A 14,010-nucleotide genomic window follows, 5' to 3' on the forward strand; every position below is an offset into this window, starting at 1 on the left:
GGGGACCTTGGACAGCTACTTCGCTGCCCAATCTGATCTGTAATTTGGGGATAGTAACAGTCCCTTTCTCTCCGGGCTATGTAAGATCGTGTGTGTAAAAGGGGTTAGCATGGCAGGTGAATGTTGCACATTAGCTCAGCTGGGGAAGGATTACTCTACTTGTTGCAGAAAAAGGGAAACCCCAGCAGGAGTTGACCTGCCCGAGGTAACCCAGCAGGTGTGACAATAACTGGTCTCAGGACGTGGGTACTCTTGACGCTCCGGGCAAGAGATACAGTAGAAAGTGATGTGGAATCAGAAAGACTGAGAGACAAATCCCACTCAGTTCTGCCACTTCCTAGTTTGGGCAACCTGAGTCTGTCTGATTAAAAACAAAATGCCCCTACCCTGCAGAGGTCTTGAGAATTAGGTACTATGTAGTAAAGTGTGCAATGTCGGTACTAAGCCCCCATCTGTGATTAACTTTTAGAAACAGCAAATGGGTTGATTCATGAGGATGCAGAGCAAGAGTAAAGTGATGAAGTATAGGCAGTTCTGGTGATTTGTTTATTCCTCATAAACACTTGTTTCTACAGTACAACTCAGAGAATACATGGAGGCACACGGCTATAATTGCCACCACAGTCTGCTGTTGAGGAGACATTCAGTGTGAGGATAAGGGACTGGAAGTGGGCTGGGCATGTCTGGGTCACAGGATAATTGGGGGGCCTCCATGATGAACTACATAGGGATCCTATCGGTCAAGATCTGACCTCCCAGGCCTGATGGCCAAGCTCATGGTGGAAGAGTAAACAGTGGACCAAATGCAGGGAGCCAAATTCTCTTTTGGTTCACTGCAGTCCTAGAATGGGTCCAATTCTACCCAAACCCCAAGGGGTTGAGGTGGGTCTGACCTCCTAGTCCACTGGGAAGGGGCTGTGTCAGCCCAAGCCATCCCTAAGGATTCAATTACTCCATGATAGGGCCTGAAATGGGCCAGGGATGTCTGCCCTTCACCCTGGAGTAACTAAAAAGTACAAGTCCTAAGGTGACTCTTTACATCAGTGTCTTGACTATCCCCAGAAGGGATCCTGTCCCATCTAAGAAAGGAGAGGCACAAAAAAGGGAACAGATTAGCTGCTGGAACTCAGGTAAGGAAGACAGCTTATAAAGTCAAGGGACAGGGAAACAGCACTCTTACCAAACCCTTCACAGGGGGAATAAGCAGACACAAATAGCAGTCTGGTAAGACAAAGGGGGAGGCCTGGAGCCATGAAGTCGACCAGCAGCAAATGGGGAGGCGGCGGGGGGACACGCAGAAAAGCTCTGGCCGTGGCTTTCACAGGACTGCTAAACTGCCTAAGCCACCCCTGCCTCTCTCCCTGTTTCTCCGGAGGGGCACAAAGCATTAGCCCTAATTTGGGGCTGGGATCAACTGCCCCAAATACAGGCGGAACGAAGAGGCTCTGCCCCGCTTGGCAGGAAATCAAGGAGAGGCAGGTCTGCACTGGGCAACCCAAGGTGTTAGGGACACAGAATACCAACAAGTGAGAGAAGGAAAGAGAACTGGTGACCCTGCTGTGGGCAGCGGGGCCCGAGTCCTCAGAATTCTGTGATGGAATCCCTGCCTGGCGGGTGCGGGGGCGTCCCAAGGCTTCTGATCTCTGCGGGCATCCTCATGTCCTCTCACAGCCGGTACATCTGTTCACCTTGAGTGAGTAACGGGGCCTTTGCTTTACCCAGTACTTGTCAGCTGGCGCACGACGCCCCGTCAGGCAGTGAGATTTCTGGCGGACTTGGAGGCGCTCTGGGCCCGCTGCACGACTGCGGAACACTTCTCACGCCGCAGCAGCTTGTTGTTCTCAAACAGGCCTTCGTTGCGAGGTATTCCATGAGAACCATCGGGGAAAGTCAGCAGGCCTTGGAGGGGGACAGAGAAAATTCGGGATGGACGAGGGCGTTAGTGACTCAGGGAGCAGCCTGATGCCAAGCCGTGAGGAGGACTCACAGGTCTGCTCTGGAGCGCAGTCCACGCGCTCGATGAATAGGAGTGAGGGCCCGGTCACTCTGGATGGCTGGACACCCACAAAAGCACTACAGCTGACAAGGTGTCCCTCCGCCCGTATGATGCTCCCCCCAGTCACCCATCCTGGTGGGCTGTGACTTACCAAAACCATCCACTCTGCCATTTTTAAATTCCCCTTCAAATGTCATGTTGTCATGTCGAATGAAGACTCCAACGCCGTTAAACTTGCCCTGGGCAAACTCCCCCTCGTACCTGCAGAAACACGACACGTTAGCCTTTAGAGGGGTAGTGGGCAGTCCAGGTTAACTGCATGAAGCAGCTACCAATAAGTGTTGTTTATTTATTTATTTTGAGAGAGAGAGAGAGGGAGAGAGAGAGAGAGAGAGAGAGAATGAGCAAGGGTGGGACAGAGAGAGGGAGAAAGACAATTTTCAAGCAGGCTCCATGCTGTCAGTGTGGAGCCTGCTGCGGGACCCAATCTCATAAACCATGAGATCATGACCTGAGCCAAAACCAAGAGTCAGACACTCAACCAGCTGAGCCACCCAGGCGCCCAGTAAGTGTTCCTTATTAATGCCAAGGAGCAAGTTCCACCCTGCCCCCACTTGCCCCACTCCCAACCGGCAGAGACGGGCCAGAGAGCAAGTGTGATGTGAGGCTCTAATTTCAAGGAGATAACAGAAGAGAATGGCAGTGGGGTGGAAGGTCGCTCAGCGACACGCCTTTTCAAATTTTAGATCTATTTATAAAGTAACTAATAAAAGAACTGCTTCCTCCTTGACTGTTTTCAGAGGACCTGGGACATCTCAGGTCTGACCAGCTATTTATCACTATCAAAGCTGAGAAAGGAATGACCCAGTACTCGCCTTGAGCCATCTGAGAAGGTCAGTACCCCGAAGCCATTGAAGAGCCCATTCTCAAAATGACCCAGGTAGGTGCCACCATCTGCAAACATCAGTTGACCAAAACCATGTCTGCGGCCTGAGCAAAGAGAAAGACAGTCGTCAGGTTGGGATGGGGCAGCTTCAGGGACCCCCCTCGCTGCCTAACATCTCTTGCCTTTTGCCACCCCACCCACAAAGGAAAGAAGAGAAGCAGTGACGCTGGCAGGGCAGAGAGCTACTACCCAGAGTCAGGCAGGAAAATCTGGCTCCCTGGACCTTCCCATCTTGTCACAAATATCAGATTGGCAGCAGGTCTCTGTAGGTATGAATGATAAGAGGGCCTCTACTGTGTGTCACACATTCTTCTGAGCTCTTTGTGCTTATCATCTTATTTGATCCTCACGGCGTTAGGAGGTGGGCACAGTACTATTATTGTTCCCATTTCACAGATGCAGAAACCAAGGCTAGGGAGAAGCCAAATCGCTTACTCGAGATCACAGAGCAGTTAAGTAGCACAGCAAGAGAGCAAATGTGGCAGGCATCCTGGCCGGAGAGCCCTCAACACCTACTTATGCTGCCCTCTGAGGAAAACAAGTGCCCCTCTGCACCTCGAAGCCAGGGGGCCAACCTACCAGCCAGACTGGCGATGCTGGTTTGGGCTTGGTCAGGTCAGCAGGGCTGTGCTTACCCACTGACCTGACCAGAAAACAGCAAGATGCTGGAGGAGCAATCCTGTCCTCTAACAGAGTACGACGGAGCCCTTCCGGGGGACAGAGGGTGGCCGCTCTAAATGGCTGGAGCCGAGGGGACAGCAGGTGCTGGGGAGGCAGGGGAGAGGCACGGGGGTGTACTGAGACAAGGTCACACCCAGTTGCACAGTTTCTCCTCTCAAGGCTCAAGGATTCATCAGCTGCAGGGATCTAGCGTGAAAAGACGTGGGTGCGTGTCTGGAAACAGCCTGAATGTCTCTTCACTGACTGTGGGAAGTGAAGGCTCCTCTCCTCGGGGTGGTTCCTGGCTTGATGGGACTGGACCCACGAGGCTTTTAAGTGGCCAGACTGTGTTTCTCAGGCTCTGAAGAATTTCACCATTCCTATGAATAGTTACTTCCGAATGTAATGAGCTGTCACAGGAAATTCAAGGCAATGGATGTCATTTGCTCTCAAGCGTCTGTCCTAATTTCTAGATCTTCCTTAACTTTTTAAGATGCATTAGAACCAAGTCATTACAATCAATTCTGCACTTTCTAATTTATGGGCACTTAAAATAATTCATTGTACTCTGCCTGGTACATAAGCATTTATAAAAACAATTCCCACATGATAACATTAAAGGGTAAAAGGATACTAAAACACTTTATATTCAGAACTGGAAAGATTTAACTCATTGCTGGAGACTGGGCAAACAACAGCATTTTCTAATTCCTTTACTTAAGCCTAAAATCAAATAAAGGAAAGGCGCTATTCAGATTAAATCCTGGACTTAGACATGAAGATTCATCCAGCTGGCTTCTACAGCTTTATGTGTTTGTCCTTTAGTCATACGAAGTATTCGTCACTTGACCCCTAGGGGCCCTCTCACCTTCCTTCCACTCGCCGCGATATTCCTCCCCACTAGAGTAGGTGAAGGAACCTTTTGTGAGGGTCATGATGCCAGCTTATGGAAGAAAAGTATGAAAACTGCAGGGAACAAGCAGAGGAGAATCAGAGTCACAGGATGGCTGGAGGAAAGGCCAGCAAAGCAATTTTACAGTTATATTCTATATACTTACCAGCCTGGTAAGTATATAGATATTACCGTAGATACATTTAACAAATATACCCACCTCTCCAAACCCCACCCGCAACCATCCCCTCTGTTCAAGCAGTCTTATCCGCCTACTGATCTTAAAAGTTATCAGCCAGGGGGCACCTGGGTGGCTCAGTCAGTTAAGCCTCCGACTTCGGCTCAGGTCATGATCTCGCAGTTCATGAGTTCGAGCTTCACGTCGGGCTCTGTGCTGACAGCTCAGAGCCTGGAGCCTGGTTCGGATTCTGTGTCTCCCTCTCCCTCTCTGACCCTCCCATGCTCTCTCTGTCAGGAACTGAATAAACATAAAAAAAAAAAAATTAAAAAAAAAAAGTTATCAGCCAGTTCCAATTTTCTATGACCTGGGATAGAAACTGAGGATTAATCTACAAATATTGGCTTGATACCTACTATGTGTTTAGTTGATATATAAAATATAGTCTCTTCCCTCAATGAGTTTGCAATCTAGTTGCTAAGGCTAATAACAACCACTGAACAAGACGAGAGATCATGTAATTAAGCATCAGACTGGATGGCAGAGATGAACAAAGACAAGATGGCATGGGCCACAAACAAGCAGTGAAGAGGGCAAAGGGCAGCTGCAGATAGAGAAAAGCTGGGCAATGAACGCACAAGGAGCAATGATGCCTGTATGTTCAGTGGAAAAATATTAATGTGGGTTTTACTGCAGTTGAAGGTTTATTTAAGGAGTAACAGGAAACAAGTTTGTCTTAGGTACTCAACTGAAATCTGAAATCTGAAAAAACCTTTCAGATTTCATCCAAACGCCCTCATTTTATAGATGGAGAGACAGAAGCCCAGAGAAGTTATAAGCAAGTCTGTGCCCGAGCTGGAACGAGTGCCCTGGCTTCCCCTGACTGCTGCTGGTTCTTTCTCTCTTGTTATTGCATGCTCTGCTTTCAGGGCCAGGCTACCTTAAGGAGACCTTCGAAAGCTAGGCAGAAGAGTCTACAGCTAATAAGACGGGGGAAAGGGGAAGGTTCTGGGGGTTTGTGAACAGGGATGTTAATATGAAAGCGGCGCTCATGGAAAATGAATGTGGCAGCGGGAAGCAGGATGCTTTGGAGCAGCAAAAGCCTACAGCCAGAAAAGCTTGCGAGGCGGGAGATGTGCTAATTCAGTAGACTGTGAACATGAGCACAAATTACTCCCCCTCTGCTCATGCCCTTGTGATGCGACATGGCAGCACCTCCATTAACAGGCAGTTTGTTCCTCCACGCAGTGGGTCTGGGTGGGTTCTATGACTTGCTCTGGCTAATGGAACGCGGACAAACGTGATACAGCAGAGGTCTGCAAAGCGCCTATACACTGGGCTTGCCTTCTCACTGCACTTGGGACTGTTCTGCCCCCATGTGGACAAGCCCGGGCTAGCCGGCCGGTGACAAGGGGTCACGTGGAGCAGTTGTACCAACTGACCACAGATGCAGGGTGAGCTCGGGCATGACCAGCGGAGCTGCTCTCGAGCCCAGCTCCAAATTAATGACCCACAGAATCACGGACTAAATACATGGTTGTTATTTTAAGCCATGGTGTGTTATTACCCAGAAAAAGCTAACTGATACACCCAGGTACAAGATCATAAGACCTGAACTAAGGGGATAACAGCGTAATGGGAGCAGAAGGAAGGAATAACTAGGACAGAGAGGCTGGCTAGGTATGGCTTCACAGGTGTAGTAAAAGAATGCTTGTATTCGATTCAAAGATATCCAATAAGAAGGGGGTTAAGGCAAACCATAAGAGACTCTTAAATACAGGGAACAAACCGAGGGTTGCTGGAGGGGTGCTAGGTGGGGGATGGGCTAAATGGGTGATGGGCATTAAAGAGAGCACTTGTTGGGATGAGCACTGGGTGTTATATGTAAGTGATGAATCACTAAATTCTACTCCTGAAATCATTATTACACTCTGTGTTAACTAACTTGGATTTAAACAAAATTTAAAAATTAAAAAAAAAAGAAGGGGGTTAAGATAACCCAAAATATCATTAAATGCATAAACAGAATCATCTGACATATTTTTAAAAAATGCAATCCCTAGTCCTTTTATAATTTCCTAGGTCTTTTTACTCACCTCATCTTTTCCAGATCTAAGCAATAAAACATTTTTGCAAGTGACTGTGACAATGCAGAGTCCTAGGCCCACAACCAGATCTACTGAATCAGATTTTGTAAGTTAGAGCCTGGGAATCTGCAGTTTCAACAAGCACATCGTTAGACTGTTAAACATTTGAAAGCATGGGAACTACTACTCCAATAAACAGCTATACTATGTGCGAAAGTTCCCTGACCTAGAAATCATCATTGAAAGGTCCCCTGTTATTAACAATGAGCTAGAGTCTGACCCTCAAGCATCTGATTGAGTTACGACAGGACAAGTGCACCCCTTCTTCACAACATGGGGGCCAGACCTGGAGGACCAAACAGGAGTGAGATTTTAAATCCCTGCAGGCCTGGCTCCAATGGCTAGCTTCTTTCAAGTCCCAGAAAAGCTCAAATCACACACAACATTAAGGGTTGTATTGCTGTCTCCATTATGGAACATCAAGATGGGGTCGCCAAAAGTAGGTTCCACAGTACAAGAGGGATCTGGCATGTTTGATACTAAAATGCTTTAAATGTTCAACTTGGAGGGGCACCTGAGTAGCTCAGTTGGTTAAGCGTCTGACTTTGGCTCAGGTCATGATCTCGCAGTTTGTGACTTTGAGCCTTGCATTGGGCTCTGTGCTGACAGCTCAGAGCCTGGAGCCTGCTTTGGATTCTGTGTCTCCCTCTCTCTCTCTGCCCCTCCCCTGCTCATGCTCTGTCTCTCTCTCTCTGTCTCTCTCTCTCTCTCTCTCAAAAAATAAATAAACATTAAAGAAATTTTTTTGAAGATAAAAAGTAAAAAAGCAAACCAAAAACCAGACACCTAAACTCACACATTCACATCGACTGTAATGGAAATTTCTTTAAAGTCTCATTATAAAAATGCTACCAACGTGATTCAAATAACATTTTGGAAAAAAAAAAATCAGCCAATGTTGACTAATGAGGTGAAAATTCTAAGGTGAGGAAAAGTAAACTACAATTGCCACTCGTGTATTCTTTATCACCACCCTACGGGATATTTTGATTTTGGCCTCTGTCATGATGCTTTTTGATACAGATGCCGCAAGCCCAGAAATGGTGTGATGTGCAAACAGCTGGGCCTGAACAGAGTGGGGCTCAGTGACATCTTCTGGGCCCTGGCCCTGTCTCAAAGCTCGTGTTTCTTCCCAGCTATGAGGACAGATGAGTTTTGAGAATCCCTTGCTCTCACCCAAACCTGGAGCCGCATTTGTTTCTACCTCCTTAATGAGGCCAGCTTCGGAAGCTCTTCCAGTGATGTCTGGGAGCCCCTTCCACAGCGTCCCCAGGGATTTTCTCGCTGTTGTGGCGACTTGGGAGCTCCATGTCCAGGGTCTCTCACACAGCAGAAGATATCCTGAGACAGGGGCCATTTTCTTCGTGTGTTAAAGCCCCTCAAAACCTCTGGGGCTATCTTCTCTGAGAGATGACGCTGGTTCCTGGTGTGCCATCTCTGTCCCATCAACGTTCCACAAGGTCAGCATCCAATTTCAGGTCCACAAGCCTCTTGTTGTCAGCCCGGCATCAGTGTGCCTGGGGTAGAGGCCAGCATGACTGTGCTGCAAATACAACATTAATGAGAGGAAGAGAAGCAGTTTCCCACTGAAACTGCCAGAGGAAAACTTTCCAGTCCAGATAGGCTTTGATAACTACAGGCCGTCTTCAGCTCTTCCCAGAACTAGTGAGGTCAGCACGCTGAAAACGCAGCTTATGGCACAAAGCTGAAATATTTCATTCCTTCAAAACAAGTCAGAATCTTAAGGGCCATATCTTATAATAAATCTTATAACTAAACCACCGTTCCAAAACATAAAACACAAAATCATTATTCAGGCAGTAAGATGATAAGATAAAGGCATTTCCTTTTGATGTTTGGCAGCTGTTAACTTGTCTTCACTCAGAGGTCTGGAAGGAGTTCTTGTGGTGTCATGTGAGGAGTCAGTTTGACTGCCCAATGGCTCATGGGGAGAGAGAATCCCAAGCCAGCTCTGCGCTGACAGCACAGAGCCCAGTGCGGAGCTCAAACCCACGAATTGGGAGATCATGACCTGAGCCAAAGTCAGATGCCTAACTGACTGAGCCATCCAGATGCCCCTATTTTTTTTTTTTTTTTTAAGTAGGCTCCATGCCCAACGTGGGGCTTGAACTCAAGACCCTGAGATTAAGAGTTGCATGCTCTACCAACCGAGCCAGCCAGGCACCCCTGTTTGCTTTTTCTCAAGGCTACATGAAATTTCCACATAGTGGCATCCCACTCCTTTCAGATGGACCAGTAGAAGGTCCCTGAAAGAAAGTGAACAGTGGTTCTCCAGTTTGAAGACTATCTTTGGACAAAGTATTAGCCGGCCAACTCAAACTGTAAACTTTGCCACTCTTTTGGTATGCTCTTAGGGAATATATCCTAAATTTTCCAGTGAAACTTGAGAGATCATCCTCTACCCAATGGGGCAGGTTGTATTTTCCAAAGACATTTGCAATCATATCTCCTGTATTACACGTTCTACAATTTGACCTTGCCACTGTTCCATGATAAAGATGGAGTGTAAGTCTTCTTCTCTGAATCTGGGCAGGCTTATGAATGCTTCAACTGACAGAACACGATGGAAGCAATGGTGTATTCTAAGGTCAGATCAGAAAAGGTGATGCATCGGGCGCCTGGGTGGCTCAATGAGTTAAGCGTCTGACTCTTGTTTGTAGCTCATGTCAAGATCTCACGGTTTGTGGGATCAAGCCCTGAGTCGGGCTCTGCACAGACAGTTTGGAGCCTGCTTGGGATTCTCTCTCTCCCTCTCTCTTTGCCTCTCCCCCAATTTGTGCACGCTCACTCTCTCTCTCAAAATAAATAAAACTTAAAAAAAGAAAAAGAAAGAAAGAAAGAAAGAAAGAAAGAAAGAAAGAAAGAAAGAAAGAAAGAAAGAAAAAGAAAGAAAGAAAAGGTGATACATCTACCCTCTTGCTCAATGGGACACTTATGCTTAGAGACCTGAGCCACCACATGAGAAGTCTGACTACCTGGAGGCTAATGTGCTGTGAGGAAGCTAAGCCACAAAGAGCCACGTGTTGCTGCTCTAGTTGGCTGCTCTCAACTTTGAATCAGCCCAGCCCAGGCGCCAGCTGTGAGCAAAGGAGCGTTCAGATGATTCTAGCTCCCGGCCATTAAGTCAGCGTCCCATCTAAGGTATCATGGAGCAGAAGGAGGTCATCCCCATGATGCCCTGTACAAATTCCTGACTCACAGAACCTGTGAGCATCATATGGTTGTTCTAAGCAGCTAGATTTGGGGTAATATATTATATGGCTATATAGTAAGTGGAACATCATCTCTCCACGTAACCCTGCCACCATCATCTCTCATTTGTTTTTCAAAAATACATTTCCATTCCTTTTTTTACCTAGGGAGACAGAGCAAACTCCCTTCAACAGCTGGTCAAAATGACGCCCATCCCCAAGAACATAATCAGAAGCGCTAATTAAGGAAACACATGTAGACTCTATGGCCTCAGGCCATGGTTGAACACATTTGACTAGAAACTTCTACCTAGTCCAAATAATTGATACTGTCACCACCTGGGACAGTGTCGGGATCTTCATTTATAACTTCTGTAACTAGCCATGCTAAGTAATAGTCACTTTGCATATCCAATGACCCAAAAAGAAATCATGGTCATTGAGACAAATCTAGTTCAATACAGTATAGCCAGTGCTAATGAAGACTGAAAACCCAACACTTTAATAAGCATGTAAACCAGTATTTGTGTCAGTTACCATAAAAGTCTTTTTAAAGAGAACAGGTGGCCTAGGAGTTTAGGCTTCAGCTATGCATATGGAATCTAGTCACAAAAGCAAGAAGATTCATGCCTCTAAACAGATACCCACCCTTTCTGCTCTTTCGGTAGATGGGTTGCAAAGGATCAAACCAAACATTTATCTAAAAGAAAATAACTATTTTGTCCTTGAAATGAATACACGATTGGTCTGCACAACAGACTACCTCCCTGCTATCTTTATTTTCTCTTGACCCTGACATTTCCAAATAGAACTTGGAGACAGGAATGTAACTTTTATTTGTATTCCATTTGTCTTTTTTCAGATTTTAGAAATCAAACTTGTTAAAAAAATACTTATGCATTCACAATAACTTGTGTCCAAATTCAGAGGATTAAAAACTAACTAACATAAAAAGGAACAGATTTTCAGTTTAAGAATACTGTTTTGAGGCAGCCAGCTTTTCCCACATATACCTTTACATGGTTCCTCCAAAGCCTCCCCAGAGTATGAACGTCTTGTCAAAGTTCTCTTAATTATAAAGGAAGCAGTCTTAAGCTTTCAGAATCCTAAAGAGAAGAAGAGGAAGAGCTTGATGAACAAAACTTAGGCTTGTAAGAAACCTAGAACAAAAAGTCGAACATTCTTTTTTAAATGTTTTAAATGAGCTTGAAAAAACTTTTTTTCTTATAAGTCTGCAAGTCTTTTTACTATAAATCTCCCTTGAACTCGAAAAGTAAAAAAAAAAAAAAAAAAAAAAAATTAATAAAAATGTGTTGCTACTAGATAAAGGTCTTATTTAGGAAGACCGGTGTGGCGATTAGATCGAAGAAAGTGGGAAGAAAATCCTGACACTAGAACTGAGGGTAGTAAAAAAAGAAACAAAACAAAACAAAACAACCTGGGGGTGATGGGGACGGCCACGATACTATTCTGTTTCATGGAAAAGAAAATGCCTGGACCGGGTTTTAATAAAGCCGAGTTACGCCCGCGGATATCTAAGCAGTTTGGAGGTGCCACCCAGCAGGGGTGCCACCATGAATTGAGGCATCACATTCCCCAAGCCTCGTTGTGTGGGACGTCTCTCCACCAGAGTGTGAGAGGCGGACCCAGGGCAAACAAAGCCCTAGACCCAACTAACAACACTTCCTAGTCGATTTCCCACCCCGTTCTTGCATCCCAGCACCGATCCTTCCCTCTACCCGAGCTCTGCTCTCCCGCCTGGGTCAGGTCTCTGCTCACACTGGTCTGCCACCCACTCCGGACGCAGCCCCCACCCACCCGCTAAGCCGGGTACCGTGGGCTCTCTCGGACCTCGGCCCCAGCGGTAGAGACGGAGGTCTGGGTTTGACACCCTATGGACCCCACCCTCTGGTCAGCGCGTCCTGGGTGGAGTCACGATCCGCAGCCGGTTATCTCGGGATGGTCTCCTCAGTCCCTTCCTCACCGACCACATTCTCCTGGCCCCCTCCCTCCTGCGCTGCCAGCCAACCTGAGCTCCGCCTTTCGGGATGACAGTCACGCCCCGACGCGGGGATCCAGCTGCCGGGACCGCCGCTCCGCCGGGATCGCCCCTGCCACCTGCCTCTCCACCACCTCCACCAGCGCCTGCCCCACTTGACGCCGCCATCCCCGGCGGCCGCACTGGGCGCAATTCCCGCTGCCCATTGGCTGTTACCTAGGCAACCGGGAGCAACGCCACTCTCCATTGGTCCGGCCCGAACTCTGCGCCATCTTTGTGCGGGGCGGAGTGTCTCTGGATCTCTGGACAAACATCCGAAAGAGGGGTGGGGCTGAACCCATGATCCCACCTTGGCCACCCTGGTGAAGACCTCAGGTCTTACCTACCCAGAGACAGCCTAGCCGAAATGTCACACACACAACAAAACAAAACCTGGGTCAGAAGCAACAGTGACCACCATCTCAAGGGGCTCCGATCCTGTGCGGACCTTCAGAGTTGTAAATGGCCCCTCCCTGGAGTTTAAGGGCAGAACCCAAATCTGGCTTTTGAGGTTCGGTTTTGTAAATGGTAACATGCTAGACTAGGCAACTGCAGTTGAATGAGCGTCAACCCTGTGCCAGCATTGTGATATCGGGACACTTCTGCATTCATTCGTTGTTAGGATTTGTGTTGTCATTACTCAGATCCTTTGTATTTAAACTATAGTGTTGGGGTGTCTGTGTGGCTCAGTCCTTAAGCTCAGACTCTTGATTTCGGCTTCAGGTCAGGATCTCAGACGATGAGATGGAGTCCCGCCTGTGACTCTGCGCTGAGAGCACGGATCCTGCTTGGAATTCTCCCCCCACCCCCCGGCTCTCTCTCTGTGCCCCCCACCCTCAAAAAATAAATAAACATTAAAAAAAATAAATATAGTGTCAATATTGGAGCAAATCCTCCAAATACCGTGCACACCAATCCGTTTATCCGTATACAGTAGTTATTTACTGAACAAAGTGAATGCAGCTAGAAAAGACACAGATCGTTGCCCTCCTGGAACTTACTGCCTCCATGTGGAGAAGAAAAGATTCATGTACATGTAAAATTCAAGATTATATTTAATTATTAAAAGAAGGCAAACGCATGAAGAGAATAAGCAAACTGCTTCTCTGAATTGGGGTTTTCCTCATCTGTGGAATAGAAAATGAAAATGATAATAATAATGATAAAGACTCCCCAGGACTTGTATGACAGTACAGTGTATAAGTGCTCAATAAACACCATTTTTACATTATTTTAAAAGACTTGGATTCTGTGTTCAAATCCCATGCCTGCCACCAAATGTGTGGGGCTTCAAACAAGTTATTAAGCTCTCCAGCCTGTAAAATGAGATTGGACTAGCAGACCTATAAGATTCAACCAGCTCTAACATTCAATGGTTAAACATGCTAAACTGTGTGGTACCGAATATAGATATAATTAGTTGTTGAGAGAATGGAGTGTCAAGAAAATAGATCTTATTGCATTGAAGAATATATATATCGAAATTTGATGAAATAAGGATGGATTGTGGTTAAACTATGGAGAAAAATTAGGGGGAAGATATGTTTTGCAAAATGTAGTGTTTTGAATGGGAAAATTCATAGATACACAAAGTAGAATAGAGGTTACCAGGAACTAGAGGAGGAGGGAGTTACTGTTCAATGGATATGGAGTTTTTGTTGGGATGATGAAAAAGTTTTGGGTATAGGCAGTGGTGATGGTTACACAACGTTGTGAATGTATTTAATGTTAACGAATTGTACACTTGTGAAATGGTTAAAATGATAAATATTATGCATATTTTACTGCAATGAAAATGTTTTCTTTTCAAGAGACCTCATGATCAGGGGAGAGGAGCAAAGGGAGAGAGAGAGAGACAGAGAGAGAGAGAGAGAGAGAGAATCCTAAGCAGGTTCCAAGCTCATCTCAGAGCTTGATTTGGGGCTTGATTCCATGACCCTG

The 14,010-nt window shown here is 46.5% G+C and overlaps 1 protein-coding gene across 7 annotated transcripts; it reads right to left on the reverse strand.

Annotated features, from left to right (window-relative positions):
* Positions 1-527: 527 nt before the first annotated feature.
* MORN4 (MORN repeat containing 4) lies at positions 528-12,160 on the reverse strand. 7 transcript variants are annotated; one of them, XM_047073247.1, is made up of 7 exons: positions 12,061-12,160; positions 11,045-11,137; positions 8,024-8,362; positions 4,471-4,568; positions 2,872-2,986; positions 2,148-2,257; positions 528-1,899 (listed from the first exon to the last, which is right to left on the reverse strand). In XM_047073247.1, exons 4-7 carry the CDS (start codon positions 4,535-4,537, stop codon positions 1,751-1,753), a joined length of 441 nt encoding a protein of 146 aa, XP_046929203.1. In that variant the 5' UTR covers positions 4,538-4,568; positions 8,024-8,362; positions 11,045-11,137; positions 12,061-12,160; the 3' UTR covers positions 528-1,750. The 7 variants fall into 7 exon arrangements, with proteins under 7 accessions (XP_046929203.1, XP_046929204.1, XP_046929205.1 ...); XM_047073248.1 differs by having other exon boundaries at positions 7,996-8,362; XM_047073249.1 differs by lacking the exon at positions 8,024-8,362.
* Between the last annotated feature and the right edge of the window lie 1,850 nt (positions 12,161-14,010).

Source organism: Lynx rufus, unplaced genomic scaffold (assembly GCF_022079265.1).
Source record: "Lynx rufus isolate CCGP_SWC_20201006 ecotype Redwood Valley unplaced genomic scaffold, mLynRuf1.p SCAF_11, whole genome shotgun sequence".
NCBI classification, from domain to species: Eukaryota; Metazoa; Chordata; class Mammalia; order Carnivora; family Felidae; genus Lynx; species Lynx rufus.

What these genes read in the sequence shown, in the direction of transcription:
- MORN4 (XM_047073244.1), bottom strand. Translation starts at nt 8,176, where the DNA reads ATGGCCCCTGTCTCAGGATATCTTCTGCTGTGTGAGAGACCCTGGACA. An exon ending in AAATGCGGCTCCAGGTTTGG is followed by an intron (nt 2,987 to 7,995) that starts GTGAGAGCAAGG and finishes CTCTTTGCTCAG; the next exon opens with GCCGCAGACATGGTTTTGGT. An exon ending in TGGCAGAGTGGATGGTTTTG is followed by an intron (nt 1,900 to 2,147) that starts GTAAGTCACAGC and finishes TCCCCCTCCAAG; the next exon opens with GCCTGCTGACTTTCCCCGAT.